The sequence below is a fragment of the Phyllobates terribilis genome, unplaced genomic scaffold (assembly GCF_046119375.1).
Source record: "Phyllobates terribilis strain yellow unplaced genomic scaffold, ASM4611937v1 Scaffold_2__4_contigs__length_985480577, whole genome shotgun sequence".
NCBI classification, from domain to species: Eukaryota; Metazoa; Chordata; class Amphibia; order Anura; family Dendrobatidae; genus Phyllobates; species Phyllobates terribilis.
Window position 1 is genome coordinate 709,744,646 of NW_027362762.1, and position 21,282 is coordinate 709,765,927.

General features: G+C 46.5%; 1 protein-coding gene across 3 annotated transcripts in view; it reads left to right on the top strand.

Annotated features, from left to right (window-relative positions):
• Nucleotides 1-21,282, top strand: part of PHTF1 (putative homeodomain transcription factor 1) — a 383,734-nt gene that overhangs the window by 232,603 nt on the left and 129,849 nt on the right. For all 3 annotated transcript variants that reach the window (XM_073667168.1, XM_073667167.1, XM_073667166.1), the window contains one exon: nt 7,272-7,400. In XM_073667168.1, the coding sequence (XP_073523269.1) occupies nt 7,272-7,400 (129 nt within the window). The remainder of the gene's footprint in view (nt 1-7,271; nt 7,401-21,282) is intronic.

Genomic DNA, 21,282 nt, shown 5'->3' on the forward strand with positions numbered 1-21,282 from the left:
GGATATATATATATATATATACAACTCCTGGCAAAAATTATGGAATCACCAGGCTCGGAGGATGTTCATTCAGTTGTTTAAAGTTGTTGAAAAACAGCAGATCACAGACATGGCACAAAACTAAAGTCATTTCAAATGGCAACTTTAGGGCTTTAAGAAACACTAAAAGAAATCAATATTAAAAATGTGGTACTCAGTAAGGGTCATTTTTTTTCAGACCAAACAAAGGGAAAAAAATATGGAATCACTCAATTCTGAGGAAAAAATTATGGAATCACCCTGGAAATATTCATTTCCAAAACTAACACCTGCATCAAAGTAGATCTGCTCGTTAGTCTGCATTTAAAAAGGAGTGGTCACACCTTGGAGAGATGTTGCACCAAGTGGACTGACATGAATCATGGCTCCAACATGAGAGATGTCAATTGAAACAATGGAGAGGATTATCAAACTCTTAAAAGAAGGTAAATCATCACGCAATGTTGCAAAAGATGTTGCTTGTTCACAGTCAGCTGTGTCTAAAATCTGGACCAAATACAAACAACATGGGAAGGTTGTTAAAGGCAAACATACTGGTAGACCAAGGAAGACATCAAAGCATCTAGACCTGAAACTTAAAGCAATATGTCTCCAAAACAGGAAATGCACAGCAAAACAAATGAGGAACGAATGGGAGGAAACTGGAGTCAATGTCTGTGACCGAACTGTAAGAAACCGCCTAAAGGAAATGGGATTTACATACAGAAAAGCTAAACATAAGCCATCATTAACACCTAAACAGAAAAAAACAAGGTTACAATGGGCTAAGGAAAAGCAATCGTGGACTGTGGATGACTGGATGAAAGTCACATTCAGTGATGAATCGCGAATCTGAATTGGGAAAGGTGATGATGCTGGAACTTTTGTTTGGTGCCGTTCCAATGAGATTTATAAAGATGACTGCATGAAGAGAACATGCAAATTTCCACAGTCATTGATGATATGGGGCTGCATGTCAGGTAAAGGCACTGGGGAGATGGCTGTCATTGCATCTTCAATAAATGCCAAAGTTTACATTGATATTTTGGACAGTTTTCTTATCCCATTAATTGAAAGGATGTTTGGGGATGATGACATCATTTTTCAAGATGATAATGCATCCTGCCATAGAGCAAAAACGGTGAACACATTCCTTGAACGAAGACACATAAGGTCAATGTCATGGCCTGCAAATGGTCCAGATCCAAAGTTGAAGAAAATGGTCCATGAAAATGATCCATGACAAGGCTCCAACCTGCAAAGCTGATCTGGCATCAGCAATCAGAGAAAGTTGGAGCCAGATTGATGAAGAGTACTGTTTGTCACTCATTAATTTCATGCCTCAGAGACTGCAAGCTGTTATTAAAGCCAGCCAAAGGTGGTGCAACAAAATACTAGTGATGTATTGGAGTGTTCTTTTGTGTGTTTGTTTTTCATGATTTCATAATTTTTTCCTCAGAATTGAGTGATTCCATAATTTTTTCCCTCTGCTTGGTCTGAAAAAAATTACCCTTACTGAGTACCACATTTTTTATCTTGATTTCTTTTAGTGTTTCTTAAAGCCCTAAAGTTGCCATTTGAAATGACTTCAGTTTTGTGCCATGTCTGTGATCTGCTTTTTTTCAACAACATTAAACAGCTGAATGAACATCCTCCGAACCCGGTGATTCCATAATTTTTGCCAGTGGTTGTATGTTGTGGAATACCTATACTAACTATAAACAAGCAAATCTCTGATTCAGCAGCAGCTCTCCCTACTCTGCCTGTTTCCGGGGTAGACTGTGACGAGCATAGCGGCGTCATGTCTTATATAGACCTTATGATGCTGTGCGGCCAGCCAATCACTGCAATGCCCACAACCAACATGGCTACGGCATTACAGTGCATGGCAGGCAATCCCTGCATGCTCATTTGCTCTCTAAAGAGCGCCAAACATGCAGGGCGCGGACCCGAGTTCCCGCCGAGCAATATGGAAATAGTCGCCGAGCTTGTCGAGCACCGTGATACTCGGGCGAGTACCGAGCAGTGGCGAGCACGTTCGCTCATCACTAGTTCCAGCCTTTAAACGACCGCTGATCTGCTATATGAAGCCGACTGGCAGTCGCTTAATAGCGTGTATAGACAGGACGTGGCCTCACTTTCATGTGCCACAGAACGATCGTTAATATGATTGTCCTGTGCACACAGGAAAGAATTGTTCTCAGGAGCACATTTCTACGCAGGGCAATGTATTGCTGAGAACCATGATATTTAAGGGGAATCTTTAACCCCCAAAATGCCAATTGATCTGCAAATACACGTATATAGGAGACGTAGCCCAGGTATATACAGTTTAAACTTAATATTTTAATTTTTATATGAGGGCAATTCAGTGCACCCTTGCATTGAAGCTGCTCACTACTTTTAGGTGCATGGAGTGACAGCTGCAGACAGACAGACACTTGGTGTGCAAGTGCAGACAGGGGAACTGATGTTAGACAGTGCTTGCTCCTAGCAATGGATCATTATCAATCAAGACAAGGGGCTGGCTTCAATTTTCAAATATTTGGTCATAACGGTTCACCAAAGCTTAGGCCACACCAAGGGTGCACACTAAGTACCCTCATTTGCATATTAAATAAATGTTGCTTTTTCAGCAAATATTACACTAAACTATATATGCCTGGTATGATTTTTGTAGGGGCTATGTCCCCTGTATAAATGTTTATGCAGTTATTTTGGAGTGACAGGATCCCTTTCACTAAGCTTAAAAATCATTTCACCCGACGAATGAACGTTTTGCTTGTGCATCGGGTGATTGACAGCCTGTTTAGATCGATAATCAGTTTCCAATTAATGGCTGCAGTGTTAATGCTCCTTAGAGGGGTTGTCTCAAGTTGGAAAATTATCCCCTATCCTCAGGTGGTTTTTCCCCAGTGTTTCTGAGAATCGGAGTGGAGGTTGATCACTCGTACTAATCGGAGTGGAGGTTGATCACTCGTACTACTACTCCATTCATTCTTAATGGGAGAACGGAGATTGCCAAGCCCAGCATCCTGCTGATCTCCGGTGTTTCCATTAGAATGAATGGAGCAGTATTGTGGATGATCCACCTCTGCTCCATTGAGCGGGGCAGGATCGGTAGAGACCACGCCGCTCAGACCCCCAGTGATTGGACAGTTATTCCCTAAGGTGAATAACTTTCAAACTTGAGTCATCTGCTTTATAGAGTATCTAAATTTTTCAGATATTTTGTATGTTTTAAGTCCATTCTGAGCATATTGGTGGGTCACCCGGCTCTGAGGCCCCCACAAGACCTCCTAGAATACCACAGCTCAGGAGAGTATGCACACAGTGCAGAGTGGATGTAGTAAATAGAAAGTCATAATTCTGTCTCCTGAGCTGTGCACTTCTAAGAGGTTTTTTTGTGCAACTGGTTGGAGTTGCAGGTCTCACCCCATGATACTACTTCTCCATACTATGCCCACTTCAGATTCACTCCAATTTGAGAGAATCTGCCTCCAGAGCTTATTATAAATATAAGGGGGAGTTATCAGTGTGATGTGTAATGACCACTCTCTGATCTCCTGATCTCACTGCAGAGCTGTGTGTGATTATATCTGACACATCTGCACGTTCCTCTCAGCTTCCAGTTCAAAGGCAGACAGGGTTGAAACATTGTTGCAATACAGCAGAGCTGCAAAAAAATGTGTTTGCAAGAATGCAAATTTTATTTCTCCTTTTCTGTGTTAGTTACTTGTCTCACACTGGTAACTCCCCCTTTTATTTAAGATAAGCTCTGGAGTCAGATTCTCATGCATCATTCTCAGGTATCATTTTATTCAGCTTCCTATGACCTACATGCCCATATGGATGGCTTGGAAGGGTTGATCGCACTGACAGATTCCTTTTAAATATTTCACTTGATACTAAAATATTATAGGGTTAGTGTGCTGGACAGCTGTCTGAATGTCTGTCCGCTGAACTAAAGCCCAAAGTCGGACATGCTGGATTTTTACCTCCCATGACCTCCCATTCACATTATGCTTGCAGAGGAACCTGTTGATATCGGCGTGTTTGGCCAAATTTAGTCTAATATGTATGGTGGTTTTAACAATTATATGGCGGGTATTGACACTTCCAGGGATCAATATAGCCACATTTAAAGGGGTTCCCCAGATCAACGTATTCGGCACAAGACTGATAAGCTCAGTGATTGGCTGCAGCAGTCACATGCAATAATCGCCTTAACTGAGTCAAAAAATACGAATAGGAAGTGAGGGAGTGCAGCGCTGGACCATCAGTATTAAGTACAGCTTATTTTATTATTTTTATTAAGAAGATGCTGATAAAAAAGTAAGATGGAAAACCACTTTAATACTGTGTAAGGCTTTGGTTATTTGTGTAGATACAAATGAAGCATAAAACAGAAGCAAAATGGAAAACATTCATTATCTGTCCTCACAGGCTTCAATGATAAAGAAAAAAAAAAGATCCTGTTACTATTTATTTTTTTTTGGCTGTAAAAAAGTTTTGCAGGCTAAATTTTTTTTATCCAGCTAAAAAATGGCTGGCATACAGAAAAGAGGTAACCAGAAAACATTTTATGACACGTTCATATTCAATTGAATAGATCCTATATTGCTACAATTTATTTCTGGTTTTATGATCTCAAAATTATTCCAAAAATGAAAATAATTACTGGACATGAGAAAAATGTCTTAAAGGGAATTGGTCACCATGTTATTGCCACCTAATCTGAGAGCAGTATAATGTAAACTTGGAGATAAAGTGGATGTAAACCCACGCTGCTGAGGATCCAATATATAATGAGAGACCAGATACAGTATGGATGCGGTTTTATATGTTAACAATTATTGTGATTTGTCCTGATGAAGAGCTATGATTACCTCGAAACGCGTTGGCAAAACCACTTCCATACTGTATCTAGTCTCTCATCGTATATTGGATCCTCACCAACGCGGGTTTACATCCACTTTATCTCCAAGTTTGCACCCTATCATTTGGTGGATCTGCAGCAGCCGTTTTCATACTAGCAAACTAAGGGGTTTTGACTGTCACAACCCCACCTGGTGAGCAAATCCTATTTTACTTTTTTTCCCTTGTAATCTCGATAATACCCTATTGCAATTATTGTCATTCCAGTTTTTATTATATAGAGTATAATCTAAAGACTGAGACCCTGATTCCAGTGATGTGTCACTTACTGGGCTGCTTGCCGTAGTTTTGATAAAATCACTTTTTTATCAGCAGGAGATTACAACTGTTAGGAATATTAAACTTGCTGCCATGTAGTCCTCTATATTGTTGAGCTCTGTATAATAATGACCTCCCACTAATTGGTAGCTTTCTGCCTATACACAGTGTACACAGAAAGCTGCCAATCAGTGGAGTGTGCGGGGTTATACAGAGCTCAGCATTCAGATAACTGCTAGATCTAAAGTAGATTAAACAGTGATTTTATCAAAACTGCACCTTCCAGCAAAGTGATACAGTCCTGCTCATCGTTATTGGCATCCATGAAGTTTAAGTACATAATGTGGAATATCTCCTGAATAAAATGAATCAAGTGAAACAGTTTTTTTGTATAGAGCACTCGTGTTAAATACAAAAGAGCAAATGATAAGCAATAATTTAAAACAAAAAACAATGGGATGGAAAAATAGAAAAACCTAAAGCTTGCTGTGTCACTGGTATTGGCACCCTTTACATTAATTTAGTATGGAAACACATTTTGATTGTGGTAAATCACAAAAAAGATTCACCTGTGATTAATTGTCGGTGCCCATGTGACATGAATTAGCCAATGAATGATGACTTTAGTGTTTTAAAAAGTCACATGGTAGGCCCTGTTCCTTTGTCACAATGATGAAGACAAAGGAGCTGTTTGAGGACATCAGATCTGCTGTTATTAGCAAGCACAAAACTTCCAAAGGTTATAAGGCCATCTCCAAAGACCTTGGTATCCCACTTTCAACAGTGTGACATATTATTAAGAAGTTTTCCAACCATGAAACCGTCAAGAACCTCCCTTGACGTGGGGGAAAGAGGAAAATTGATAAGAGATGTCTTCGAAGGTTGGTGCAAATGGTGGAGAAAACACCAAGTCAAACATCCACAGAGCAGAAGGCCAACCTGGAACAGTCTGGGGTCATGTTTCAACAAGTACCATACACCACACACTAAACCAAGCAGAGCTTTATGGGCGAAGGCCAAGAAAGAAACCATTTCTGAAGAAAAAACATAAAAAGGAATGACTGATCTTTGCCAAAAAGTACCTTGACAAACCACAATCCTTCTGGGAAAATGTTCTGTGGACAGATGAAACAAAAATAGAGCTTTTTGGCAATGCAAAGCAACAGTTTGTTTACAGACGGTGTAATGAAACTTATAAGGAAAAGAAGACCTTACCAACAGTTAATCATGGTGGAGGATCCATAATGCCGTGGGGTTGCTTTGCTGAGTCTGGTACTGAAGGCCTTGACTGTATCACAGGAATCATGAAATCAGAGAATTATCAAAAGATTTTTGAGCGAAATGTCTTATCCAGTGTAAGAAAACTTGGTTTAGTTGAAGATGGGTTCTCCAGCAAAAGTACACCGGAATGGTTGAATGGTTGAAAAAGAAAAGATCGACTGTTTTAAAATGGCCAGCAATGAGTCCTGACCTCGATCTCATTGAAAATCTTTGGGGAGAGTTGAAATCTGCCATTGGGAAAAAGAACCCTTCAAACATTCAAGCATTCAAGAGCTTGAACAAACTGTAAAGGAAGAGTGGGAGAAAATTCCAGTTGAGAAGTGCAAGAAGCTTATAGATGGCTACAAGAAATGTTTGGAGAATGTCATCAATGGCAAAGTGTGTGCAACCAAGTATTAATTAGGGGTGCCTTTATTGCTGCATATGCTGTTTATGTTTTTCTTTGAAATTGCAACATGGAAGTTGAAGAACAATGTTTTATTGTTGTATTACTTTGGACCACTAATTAAAAAATCCTCATGTCTATGAAAAAAATGAAGGGGAGCCAATAATGGTGATCAGCACTGTACATCGCAGTAATCAGGGTCTCTCTCTAAACATTATGCTGCTCTCAGATGAGGTAGCAAAAACCTGGTGACAGATACCCTTTAAATATGTTGGCTCCATGTTACACAGAGTTTAATTTAGCTCACAGGATTGAAAAGATTGGAGGCCTGTTTTTTTCTTTTTCTTTTTAAATATAGGTTAACCTTTGGCATCTTATGTTTGTTCTGCAGAACCACCTGTTTTGGATGCAAGGCACAAGTCCTACATCTGAGAGAGTTAGTGCCATCATATGGGAGAAGAATGAGTGTAAGAAGGCGGATATGTCGGTACTGGATATCAGTGGGATCATCATGAAACAAGTAAGGGTTTGGTAAACTATTCCATGCTCAATTAATATACAGGTGTTTCTCGCAAAATTAGAATATCATCAAAAAGTTAATTTATTTCAGTTCTTCAATACAAAAAGTGAAACTCATATAGAGTCATTACAAACAGAGTGATCTATTTCAACTGTTTATTTCTGTTAATGTTGATGATTATGGCTTACAGCCAATGAAAACACAAATGTCATTATCTCAGTAAATTAGAATACTTTATAACAACAGCTTGAAAAATTATTTTAAAATCCAAAATGTTGGCCTACTGAAATGTATGTTCAGTAAATGCAGTCAATACTTGGTCGGGGCTCCTTTTGCATCAATTACTGCATCAATGTGGTGTAGCATGGAGGCGATCAGCCTGTGGCACTGCTGGGGTGTTATGGAAGCCCCGGTTGCTTTGATAGCAGCCTTCAGCTCGTCTGCATTGTTGGGTCTGGTGTCTCATCTTCCTCTTGACAATACCTCATAGATTCTCTATGGGGTTAAGGTCAGGCGAGTTTGCTGGCCAATCAAGCAGAGTGATACTGTTGTTTGTAAACCAGGTATTGGTACTTTTGGCATTGTGGACAGGTGCCAAGTAGTGTTGAGAGAGCATGCTCGACACTGCTCGGTACTCGCCCGAGCATCTCACTACTCGGGATGTTCGGCGAGCATCGAGCATTTTCGGGTTACTCGGGCGGGAGCTCGGGTCTCCGCCCTGCACGTTTGGCGCTCTTTACAGAGCCAATGAACATGCAGGGATTGCCAGCCAGTTACTGTAATGCCGCAGCCATGTTGGTTGTGGGCATTAAAGTGATTGGCTGGCCGCACAGCATCACCTCGAGTATTTAAAACCGGGCGCCGCCATCTTGGACACAGTTGCTACGGATCAGACGGTGTAGGGAGAGTGCTGCTGAGCTAGGGAGAGATTTATACTGCGAAATAGGTAGTGTAGGGTCTCTAAAGCCTGCAAAATCAAACAAACAGTCCTTCTCAGGACTAATATCCATCCCAGATAGGCAGGCAGGCAGGCTGTATAGGAGAGGCAGTGGTTATACCAACAAACACTGCATTACAGTCCTGTGTGCTGCTTCTCACATTGCTAGACTTAGCCCCAGGTCTCAGGGGCCAGGAAAAATCCTTTTTTTCATCTAAATCCTCTTTTTTATTCCCTCAGTCAGACTGTACAAATACCTGTCTTATTAACCTTTTGGTAATTCCCCCCCCACAAAAAAAAATTGAGTGTGTCTGTGAGTGTTCAGACACAAATATATCTGTTTAAAAGAGTCTGGTTTCGGCCAGAGAACTAGAACTGTGGTTTTGCAGTTCCACGGTTCAAATCTCTGTATTATCAACTTTTTTGCCTTTTTTCCATAAAAAAAAAAACAGAGTGTATCGCTGACTGTTCAGACACAAATATATCTGTTTAAAGGATTCTGGTGTAAGCCAGATAAATAGAACTGTGGTTTTCCTCTTCCACGGTTCTAATCTCCTTTTTATTACCCTTTTGCCATTGATCGTGCGAGTGTAAGCTATTTTGCTTCATTTACAATGGGCAAGGGATGTGGAACTGGACGTTCTGTTGATGGTGCGTGCAGAGGATGGGGCCGTGGTCAAGGTGAAAATGTGCCACAACCAACAGCCACATCTTTTCACTCCCAGTTCTTGACCGAATTACTATGGAAGCACACAACACCACTATTGCGAACTGATCAGTGTGAACAGGTTATTAATTAGATAGCAGATAATACTTCCACTCACATGGGCACCACTACCTCCGGTCTGTCTTCCACACGGTCAAGTGTTCGGAGCCATGAGTCTCGACTGCATACTCCTTCTCACCCTGATGCTCCTTCCTCCCACCATGCCGAGTGTCGTCAGACAGCAACTGATCCCACAGTTGGACACTCTGAAGATCTGTTCACTGGTCCATTTCCATATTTGGGCCTCACGCCTGCTCCGCTTGAAGTGGTGGAAGAGGAGATCCCATGTAGCGATGGCCAAATATTTGAACAGCCACGGTCACAGGAAGGCAATTGCCACAAAGTGAGGAGGAGGACCGTGGTGCGTAAGTGGAAGAGGAGGAGGTGGTGGATGATCTGGTAACTGACCCAACGTGGCAGGAGGACATGCAGAGCGAGGCCAGAAGCACACAGTGTCACGGGTGTGTCGCCACGAAGATCGTCACGATTACACAGCCTGACTTCTCGCAGCTGACTTTTTGGTGCTTTGTGTTTTCGGCAGTGAGGGTGTTAATTCTCTCTCTGTGCTAGACGAGGTCCAGCCTCGCCCAGCTGCAATCAATGCTGCTGTAGTGAGTCTCCTCCAAATACCACGATCCGCTCTGTAAGTCTGTATGAAATGCTTTCACCGACACTTCCCAAACAGACCAGCAGGCATTTGAAGGAGACTCACTACAGCAGCATTGATTGCAGCTGGGCGAGGCTGGACCTCGTCTAGCACAGAGAGAGAATTAACTCCCTCACTGCCGAAAACACAAAGCACCAAAAAGTCAGCTGCGAGAAGTCAGGCTGTGTAATCGTGACGATCTTCGTGGCGACACACCCGTGACACACAGGGGGAGGGAGGCAGAGTACCCCAACAGGCAGGAAGAAGCAGTGTGGTGGCCGCAGGCAGAAGGCGGGCAACCGTTCCCCGTAACACCAACACGAGGGACGTTGCAAGTACAACCGGTAGGTCTTCCAGAGTCTGGAATTTTTTTAAAGACTCTGCTGATAACCCCAAAAAGGCCATTTGTACCACCTGCCAGGCCAGAATCAGCAGGGGTGACAAAACTACCAGCCTGACCACCACCAGCATGATCAGGCACATGTCAGTGACTCGCCCCCAGGGCCGTGGGGTACTCGGCAGCCGGGCCTTATGGCTGCTTTAGGGGGAGATCATCACGGTGGCTGGCCCGGTCCATGACCCAGGGCGGTCAGTCAAAAAAGGGGGGGTATATTTATAGGGAATTTGTTGTGACGCCACCTGTTCTGTCTGGTGAGGATCACCAGCGCTGCAGCAGTCCTCTGAGGCGGATGGCAGGGCAGCTTGTGAAGGAACGGCTCCCCACAGGTGGAGCAGGCCTCAGGGCAGTGTAGATGAATGGAGGTGCGCTGGGCATTGTAGTGCAGGGAGGGAAATGGCACCGGCGAAAGAAAGGAGCGGAGGCAGCTCAATGCAGTCATTCAAGATTTACTCACAGTTGTTAGACAGTCCGCAGGTGCACTGTACTGGTGCAAACCTCCCGCGTCGCGCTGCGTTCACCGGGCAGGGGCTCAGTCCTTCCTCAGGCAGTTCAGGTGTGCCTGGCAGAACCCCACTTTCTTATGTACCTCTCTAGACCGACTTCACGCTGGGTCTTTACTCCCTCCTGCCCTGCGCTTCCCACTGTGAATCCTGTTCGGGTGCTGCTAGGTCCCCCCTGTCCGTCGGAGTTGCACAGACCTGCTTGACCTTACTTGGATTGGAGTGGGAGTTCGACTAATGGCTATAGAAGCCAGAAGCCTCCGGTTTTTCCAGCCGAGGCTTGAAGCTGCACGACTGGGCCAGGAGCCGGTCCCCTTCTTGCGGCCTAGATCCTCCTGACACTTGGCAGGTTCGGGGTGTGTGGGTGCCACCTGCACTCGCCGTACTCCCCTAGGAAACCTTCTGTAGAATGGAGCTTACTCGCTGCTCCCCTCCTGGGCCTCTGTCCTAGGCCCTTGTAGTGGAGCAGAGCTCCTACAGAGACTCTTCTCCCAGACTGTTCCTCTGAACTGTCCCTACTCCAACTCCACCAACTACTGTTAAGATGTCTACCTTTTATATATCTACTGTATGAGTGCTCCCATGAACTACTTCCTCCACTCACACCCACTACTGGTTCCCCCTAACTTTGGGTTCCCCCCACCCCAGCCAGGGTCAGGGCTCAGCAGAAAACTACATTGCGTCTTGCCCCCCCCTGCTGGCCTGGGGTACTGTAGTGTTTGATGCAGGCATTGGGGTTCCGTGCAGCACTCCCTCCTGAGTGAAGGGAGGCACCACACCTCTGGGTGAGGTGCAGTACCTCTGTGGCGACTGAACCCTCAGGGGCGCTACATTTCCCCCCGGTAAAACACAGCCTGTCCGCGGGCTGGAACAAAGCAAAAACAGGGATACTTGACATACAAAATTTTTGAATGCATTTGCATATAAGACTGTAAAAACATTCTTCCCTTTATGGGAGGCACATCACTTTTAACGTTACATTTGTAAAACATTATAAGAGCACTTTTCATATAAAACATTTTCAAGAGTGTTTCTGCACCAGGGTGCAACAGCAGCAGAATGAGGAACCCGTCCGCAAACCCTTAACGTAGGCCCTGGGCGTGGCTGCAGGGCATATACGATCCAGACACTGGACCTCGTCTTCCGCCACGCCAAACGGGTTTTTGTTCTGAGGTAATGATTGCACTTATAAAACCAATAGGGTGCACTTTAAGAAGTGCTAAACTATTTATAATGGAAAGTTTTTAGGGAGATCACTGTCCTCATCCCTCATGTCTCTATACCCTTATGTGTACCTAAGAAAACATACTATAAGAACAAAATGGCAATACAGCACCCTGGCGGGTGACTATATACAGTTATGTTCAGTCCCAGTACCATGCATAGTACTGGGGACCCCTCCTGGGGTACTCCTCATTCTTCCCTGACCCAGCCAAGTCACGAGGGACTTCCTGCAGCGGTGCGTCATTGTTGGCATGGTACACATGCAGGGCATACCAGCCACGCTCACCATGGTGCCGGGTGAACGTGACACGGTCTCCCGGATACAGGTTCCGGTCGGGATGGCCTTCCTCCAGCTCAGGCTCCACATCCCGCCGGTTGACAAAGATGTCCCTGTTGAAATCAGGACTGCGGATAAAGCCCCACCCAGCTTTTAAATTGAATTTCACGATGAGGCCCTCCTCACGGGGGCTGGGGTGGGCTGTCTCTGCCTGGCGTACTTGCTACTTGGCGGCCTTGTCACGGGCCTCCAGGTGTTCATTGCACGCTTCCCGCGTGCGTCGCTCCCTCTCCAATTGCCGGAGCTCCCGCCTGCAGAACTCCTTCCTCTGCAGGGCGGCGGACTCAGGTTCATAGGAGAGCCCCATCAGGTCCCCCCCCCTCGGTTGTCCCAGCATAACTCCTCTCCGCCGGGGCAGGCAACCAGGGGTGCTGGTATTGGGAGGAGCGGGCACGGCTGCTGATCCTCGAAGCGGGTGGACCAGTCGAAGACCGGCGCGCCATAGATCCACTCCAGCGCCGGAGGCGGAGGTGGCGAGAGGGCTCCCAGTAACAGGCCCGCAGCTTCAGCGCCCGGGATCAGAGGTTCCGTAAGGACTCTGTATGGGGGACTCTCCGGTACCGCGCTCAGAGGTGGAAGTTCCGGGAAGGCTCTTGGTGGGGGGTTTTCTGGCTCCGCGCCCGGGGGTGGAGGTTCCGGGCTGCATAATGGTTCCGGCCAGAGCGCGGCGGCATATGGCGAGGGCTGGGGCAGGAGGCCCAGGAGCAGGTCGGCGCTGGCAGCGCCCGGGGCTGGGGATTCTCTCCTACCTGCTCCTGTACTCCACACGGCCTCCTGGTCTTCTGCGAGCTCCGCTGGGGCTGGTGTGCGGCTGCTGGCATCCAGTTTCACTTTCCGGCGTGCTGCCAGTTTTTTCAGCAGCTCACTTTTCCACCGGGCGACCGCTGCCTGCTGGGCTCGCTCCACTTGCTGGCCCAGCTCGAGGACCTCGCTCTCGAGGAACTCCACATCCTCCGGGGACAGCTTTTCCATATCTTCCTCCATGGTGAAGGGGGTGGCTTGGTACTGCGGCAGGGCAGGGGCAGAGGCTTGGCTTTTGCTCCCATCCATCTTGGCTGCCGGGTGCGGTCTGGCTAGACAGGTTGAGACCACACCCTGTCTCCATTCTTTTTCTCCTCCTCCTCTCCTCTTTTGGGGGCGGTCCCTTGGCGATTTGCTGTCGGTCACTCTCTGTGACGGCCTTCCTGCCTTGACGGACACATCTATGCGGACAGTCACAGTTCCTGTTGTGCGTGCAAGGCAATCCCCTGTCCATACTGCATGCAAAGATGCCCCCTCCTCTCAGTCTTCACTTGTTATGGCAGTTTCTCAAGAAACGCATCAACGTCCACGTCCCACCACAATGTTCAATTGTCCATATCCCAGACCTTTGAACAAAAGCGCAAATTCGCAGCCAATGCCCCACAGGCCACAGTCCTAAATTCGCACATTTCACAACAGCTTGCGTTGGAAATGCTGCCTTTTAGGCTTGTGGAGACGGAATCCTTCCGCAACCTTATGGCGGTGGCCGTCCCTTGGTACTCGGTCCCCAGCCGACACTATTTTGCCCGATGTGCCATCCCCGCACTACACAAGCACGTGTCCCAAAACATCTGCCGTGCCCTCAACAACGCAGTTACTGGGAGAGTCCACCTCACAACGGACACATGGACAAGTGCTTGTGGCCATGGACGGTACATCTCCCTGACGGCACACTGGGTAAACATAGTGGAAGCCGGGACCCAGTCGGACCTTGGGACTGAACACATCCTCCCCACACCGAGGATTGCGGGCCCTATGTCTGTCAGAGTTGCCTCCACAGTGTACAGCTCCTGCGCAACATCCTCCTCCTCCTCCTCATGTTCAGCCTCCATCTCAGATATCACCACATCGGTTACAAGCTGGAAGCACTGCAGTACTGCCTCAGCCAAGCGGCAACAAGTTGTGCTGAAACTCATAAGCTTAGGTGATAAACCTCACACTGCTTGTGAGTTGTGGACAGCTGTGAAAGAGCAGGCAGATCGGTGGCTGAGACCGCTAAACCTACATCCAGGCATGGTCGTGTGTGACAATGGCCGTAACCTGGTGGCCGCTCTGAGGCGAGGCGAGATCACACACGTACCATGCCTGGCTCATGTGCTTAACCTCGTGGTTCAGTGGTTTCTTAAATCATACCCCGAGTTGCCAGATCTGCTCATCAAAGTACGCCGCCTGTCAGCTCATTTTCGGAAGTCGGCTGCAGCTTCCGCCTCCCTTGCTGTGTTGCAGCAACTTTTGCTGCTTCTGGCACACCGACTGGTGTGTGATGTCCCCACGCGTTGGAACTCTACCCTCCACATGTTGCAAAGGATTTGTGAGCAGAAGAGAGCAGTTGTGGAGTACCAGCTGCAACAAGGCCGTCGATATTCAGGTCAGACTCCACACATAAGACCTCAGGAGTGGACCTGGATGTCTGAGATATGTACCATCCTGACAAACTTTGAGGAGTCCACCAAGATGGTGAGTGGCGATGACGCCATCATTAGCGTCAGCATCCCACTTGTCTGTCTTTTGCAACGCTCTCTGCAGAGAATTAAAGAGGAGGCATTGCAGCCGGAGTATGATGAGATGGATCAAGAAGCCGTAGCGGGCGATTACACACAGCCCAGCCTCATCTCATCCCAATGTGCATTGGGGGACAATGAGGGAGAGGAGGAGGAGGAGGAGGAACAGGAGGTGGTATCATGCACTGTAGACGGTAGTACCTGTACAACTGTCATACCGTCGGCTCAGCGTGGGTGGCCTGAGGACAGGGGGGAGGAGGAGGAGAAGGAGAGCATGGTCAGTCATCATCTTGGTGAGGACATGGAAGTCTTGCCCGTTACCAGTCTGACACGCATGGCTGACTTTATGTTACGCTGCCTTAACCGTGCCCCTTGCGTTGTCAAAATGTTGGGTGACAGTCATTACTGGTTGGTGACACTTTTAGACCCCCGCTACAAGGAGTACTTTCACTCTCTTATTCATGAGGTGGAGAGGTCTACAAAAATGGGGCAGTACCAGAAGGCCCTTGCTGCAGAACTGTGAAAAAAAATCCCCATCTGAACACGCTAGCGGCAGAGGTCACAGTTCGTTGCCCAACCAAGGCGTACAGGCGAGAGAGACGCAACTCCAATCCAGCAGAGGCAGGGGAACACTGTCAACGTTCTGGGACAGTTTTCTGAGACCCGCCCAGCTTACAGGCCCTGAGGCGCGGGGTACTCTCACAAGGAGTGGAAAGTTTCAAAAGATGGTGAAGGAGTACCTTGCCGACTGTACCAGCGTCCTCCGTGATTCCTCTGTGCCTTTTAATTATTGGGTATCCAAGCTGGACACTTGGAATTAACTCGCTCTGTACGCCTTGGAGGTCCTGCCCTGCCGCTAGCGTGTTATCGGAGCGTGTTTTTAGTGCCGCTAGGGAAATTATAACTGATAAGCGCACTCGCCTGTCAACTGACAATGCTGACAAGCTGACCCTTATCAAAATGAACAAGGGCTGGATTGGGCCAGACTTCTCATCACCACTAAATGACAGGAGAGTAACATAAAGTCAAATCCACTGTGTTATTTCGGGAGGTGTATTCCCATGCACCGCTTCACACCCACACATGGGTCTACACTTTCTTATTTCGGCTGTTTTTTGCTCTTCTCCATATCCTCAGCCTCCACCACCACTATACCACCAGGGTGACCGTGGTCCGTGTTGCCAGCATTGCAAGTTCCTCCCTCCTAATTTTTGGCATCTTTTGCTTGGAAGGCAAAGGCAAAGACTATGGGAGACCCACTCCCCAATAATGGGAATAATGTTTTTAATATGCTGTACTGCATGGCTCTTGTAAGGGGCATTAAAATTGTCTTGTTAAGCTACTGTGACCTCCACGTCTCTTCCAAGGGGCATTAAAACCATCTTGTTAAACCACTCTGAACTCCACGTCTCTTCCAAGGGGCATTAAAACCGTCTTGTTAAGCTACTGTGACCTCCATGTCTCTTCCAAGGGGCATTAAAACCGTCTTGTTAAACCACTCTGAACTCCACGTCTCTTCCAAGGGGCATTAAAACCATCTTGTTAAGCTACTGTGACCTCCACGTCGCTTCCAAATGGCATTAAAACCATCTTGTTAAACCACTCTGAACTCCACGTGTCTTCCAAGGGGCATTAAAACCATCTTGTTAAGCTACTGTGACCTCCACATCTCTTCCAAGGGGCATTAAAACAGTCTTGTTAAACCACTCTGAACTCCACGTCTCTTCCTAGGGGCATTAAAACCGTCTTCTTAAGCTACTGTGACCTCCACATCTCTTCCAAGGGGCATTAAAACCGTCTTGTTAAACCACTCTAAACTCCATGTCTCTTCCAAGGGGCATTAAAACCGTCTTGTTAAGCTACTGTGAACTCCACGTCTCTTCCAAGGGGCATTAAAACCGTCTTGTTAAGCTACTGTGAACTCCACGTCTCTTCCAAGGGGCATTAAAACCGTCTTGTTAAGCTACTGTGACCTCCACGTCTCTTCCAAGGGGCATTAAAACCGTCTTATTAAACCACTCTGAACTCCACGTCTCTTCCATGGGGCATTAAAACCGTCTTGTTAAACCAATCTGAACTCCATGTCTCTTCCAAGGGGCATTAAAACCTTCTTGTTAAACCACTCTGAACTCCACTTCTCTTTCAAGGGGCATTAAAACCGTCTTGTTAAGCTACTGTGACCTCCACGTCTCTTCCAAGGGGCATTAAAACCGTCTTGTTAAACCACTCTGAACTCCACGTCTCTTCCAAGGGTCATTAAAACCGTCTTGTTAAGCTTCTGTGACCTCCACGTCTCTTCCAAGGGGCATTAAAACCGTGTTGTTAAGCTACTGTGACCTCCACGTCTCTTCCAAGGGGCATTAAACCGTCTTGTTAAACCACTCTGAACTCCATGTCTCTTCCAAGGGGCATTAAAACCGTCTTGTTAAGCTACTGTGACCTCCATGTCTCTTCCAAGGGCCATTAAAACCGTTCTGTTAAACCACTCTGAACTCATCAGCTCTTCCAAGGGGCATTGGAATGTTGTTTTTAATTACCTCTCACCTCCACGACTCTTCCAACGGGCATTGCATTTCCTCCTAATTTTAGTCAGCTTTTGCTTTTCAATACATAGGCGAACACTAAGGGAGACCCACTCCCCAATAATGGGTAGAGGGTTTTAGTACGCTGTAATCCACATCTGTTTCAAGGGGCATTGCAGTTCCTCATAATTTTTGGAAAGCCTTCCATTCACTGCTTAGGCCAACAGTGTACAGGAGACTCAGTTGCTATAAATGGATAAAAGGATTAGTTAAGGCCCTCTGACCTCCATGTCATTTCCAAGGGGCATTGGAGTGCCTCGAAATTTTTGGTAGGCATTGCATTCACTGTATGCCCTATAACTCTGTAGCTGAACCGCTCCTTTTGGTACAGAAATATATCCTACAAGACATGTGTGGTTGACTGGCCTGATATTGATGTGAATGGTCCCTTTCCTCCTTCTCTTTCTCCTTTGCCACCACCTCATCCATCATTCATCACTTGAAGCTTTGTTTTAACGGGAGTCATAGAACTGGGATAGTAGCAGGAAAACATCCAGCAATCCTCGGAGGAGGTAGAATATGCGCCAAAACGCTGACCACCTCAGGCCTAGCCGCTACTACATACATGCGCTTGCATTCCAAGGAACAGAAAGCTAAGGAGATGGATGGCCTCATGATCATGAATAATTTACTCGTTGTGTAGGAGGCCGACCACTGCTGCTGTCTACCTTCTGAACTTTGTGTTGATGCCTGATTAACTCAGGACCCGCAATCCTCTATGTCTGGAGGATGTGTTGCATCCCAGCGTCCAACTGTGTCCCGGATTCCACAATATTATTGTAATGTCCTACACAGGACAACAACACACTGGATCTCCTCTTTGCTAATGTTAAGAATGCTTATTCATCGGCTGCATTACCCCCCCTGGGGAAATCTGACCACAACCTCATACTATTGTCTCCTGCTTACCAACCAGACGTCCGCAAACAACCAGTGACAATTAAAAAGATTAGGAAGTGGTATCCAGCAGCAGAGGAGGCGTTACAAGACTGCTTTGATTGTACAGACTGGGAGGTGTTGTGTACCATGAAAGAGAATTGTGATGTTAATGAGATTACTGGCAGAGTTACTGATTACATCAACTTCTGTATGGACATTGTAGTACCTGTTCAAGAGATTTGGTGTTATGCAAACAATAAGCCATGGATTACAAAAGAGTTGAAACATTTACTAAACATGAAAAAACTGGCTTTTAAAAGGAAGGACAAGGAGGCATTGAAAATTATACAGCGAGACCTAAAGGGGAAAATTAAGATTGCCCGTGAGGCATTCAGAGTTAAATTAGAAAATCAATTTGCACAAAAAAGCTCCAGAGAGGTGTGGGCTGGAATGAAGCTAGTGACTGGGTTTAAGGCAAGGTCGGAGCAAGGGGGTGGTGGACTTAGAATGGCTAATGAAATGAATGAGTTCTTCAATAGATTCAGCAATAAAGGTGCGATAGCAGCAGGGAAGGGGGAGGAGGCCGGGGAACAACTAGCTAAATTAACAGGGGGTGAAATAGATCATTTCTCTGTCTCCAAAAATGACGTGAGGGACCAGTTTAGTAAGCTGGCCATTGGCAAAGCAGCAGGGCCTGGTGCCGGTTCCCAAGACTACCTTCCCGGCTTCCCCGGGGGACTATAGACCGGTGGCCTTAACATCGCATGTGATGAAGTCCTTGGAAAGAATAGTACTTGCTCACTTGTGTCCGAGGGTGATGGCGCATACTGATGCTCTTCAGTTTGCGTACCGGCAGGGACTGGGGGTGGACGATGCTGTAGCGTATCTGCTACAAACAGTACATTCCTTTTTGGACAATGATGGAACCACAGTGCGTGCTTTGTTCTTTGATTTCTCTAGTGCGTTCAACACATTACAGCCACTCTTACTGCGTGGAAAGTTGATTAAAATGGCGGTGGATGAGGGACTTGTGAATTGGATAATTGACTACCTGTCGGATAGGCCACAGTTTGTTAGGTGGGGGACGGCTACATCAGATAGTGTACTGAGCAGTGTCGGAGCCCCGCAGGGAACAGTGCTGTCGCCATTCCTCTTTACATTGTACACAGCTGACTTTCAGTATAAATCAGACCGTTGTCACCTCCAGAAGTACTCGGATGACTCTGTGATAGTTGGCGGTATTGGGAAGGACCAGGATGAAGAGGAATATAGAAGGGTGGTTGCGGACTTTGTAGTATGGTGCCAGGCTAACCATCTAGAACTAAATGTTAAAAAAAACAGGGAGTTGGTGATGAGCTATGGAAGGTGCAAGAAGGTATGCCTACCTGTTACCATTGACGGTCAGGATGTGGAGATGGTGGACAGTTTCAAATATTTGGGGGTTTACCTGGATAGCAAGCTAGACTGGAAGTGCCACATGGAGAAGGTCTACAAGAAGGGGATGAGTAGATTGTACTTCCTAAGGAAGTTAAGGTCGTTTAATGTGTGTGGCAAAATGCTTGAGGTGTTCTACCAATCCATTGTGGCTAGTGCCACCTTTGCGGCAATAATTTGCTGGGGTAACAGTGTGCGTGTTGCTGACGCCAACAAGCTCAACAAACTTATAAAGAAGGCTAGCGCGACGGTGGGCCTACAGCTTGGGACTTTTGAAGAGGTGGTAGAGGATAGGATTAAGAAGAAGTGCAGAGCTATAATGGGCAACAACACACACCCGCTTTATGAACTGTTTGCGAAACATAAGAGCACATTCAGCAATCGCCTAATACAAGTAAGGTGTAAAAAGGAAAAATACAGGAGATCGTTTGTTCCAACAGCTATGGGGGTGTTTAACAAATGTCTGAAAAGCAATGTCTAAAGCTTTCCAAATGTTATGTTATCATATGTGTCATGTTCGAGATCTGTGTTCTGCTGCTGTGATACCGCAATTTCCTCCGGGTTAAATAAAGTATATCTTATCTTATCTTATCTTATCTTATATTAACCCAGTGTGAAATCATCAGTGAGATGGACCATCCCTGGCCACATTCACTTGTCCACGTGTTTGTGGTTAGGCTGTCCTTCCCACTAAATGCACTGGGGAGGGCACAGGTAATGTTTTGGTATGCGCTCTTGTGTATAAGGCGCACCGGGACAAATAGGGGCGGCTGGGGACCGTGTGTGGGCACCCGGCCGTGGGGCGGCTGGGGACCGAGTATGGACACCCGGCCGCCCCCCTGGCGGCTGTGGACCAAGCGTGGACACCCGGCCGCCGGGCGGCTGGGGACTGAGTATGGATACCAGGCCGCCGACGCTGCCATGACGTAGTGGCCAGATTCCGCCTCCACATGCCTAAAAGGCCCAATTTCAAGTGCAAGCAAGCAAGCAGTATGGTATTGCAGCCTGGGGGTGGGTGGGTGGCAGGCTGAATACTTGCGCTTGCATTGCAAGGAATGGGGGAGGTACAATTGAACACTGCCCTGGGACAAGGACTTGCACGGGGATAGTTGCAAGTCTGCATCTTCTGATTCGGCAAGGATCACTGCTGATGGGCACACTTTTAGGCAGTGACCTGGGTGTCAGAGATGCTTCCAGGGGTCTTCCCCATGCTGTTCCCATGTCTTTTCAGCACTGTATGCATGTGTCACACAGCACATGGTCAGATAAGGTTCTAAAATGTTAAAATGACATTTCCCAGTAAATGCATTTGTCACAGTTGAAAGCAATACAAAAGTGCAAAACCACATAAAAAATGCTACTTGTGAACATAACCCAAGGTGTGGAGGAGTATTTTTGGTTTTGGTTATTTATTGTACCTTATACACAAGTCTTTACCCTTGATAGGATGTTCCTTAACATATTTCACAGGAAAGCAGTTTCAGTTTCATTTTTGAACGTTTTATTGTGTGCCCGTAAAAGTGGCTTAATACCTCTGACCACGTTGTTGACAGCAGTGACCTGGGGGTCAGAAATGCTTCCTGGGGTGATCCCCATGCTGTCCCTATGTCATTTGAGCACCGTCACTATCGTTTTGGGCACTTTTTAGGCTTTCT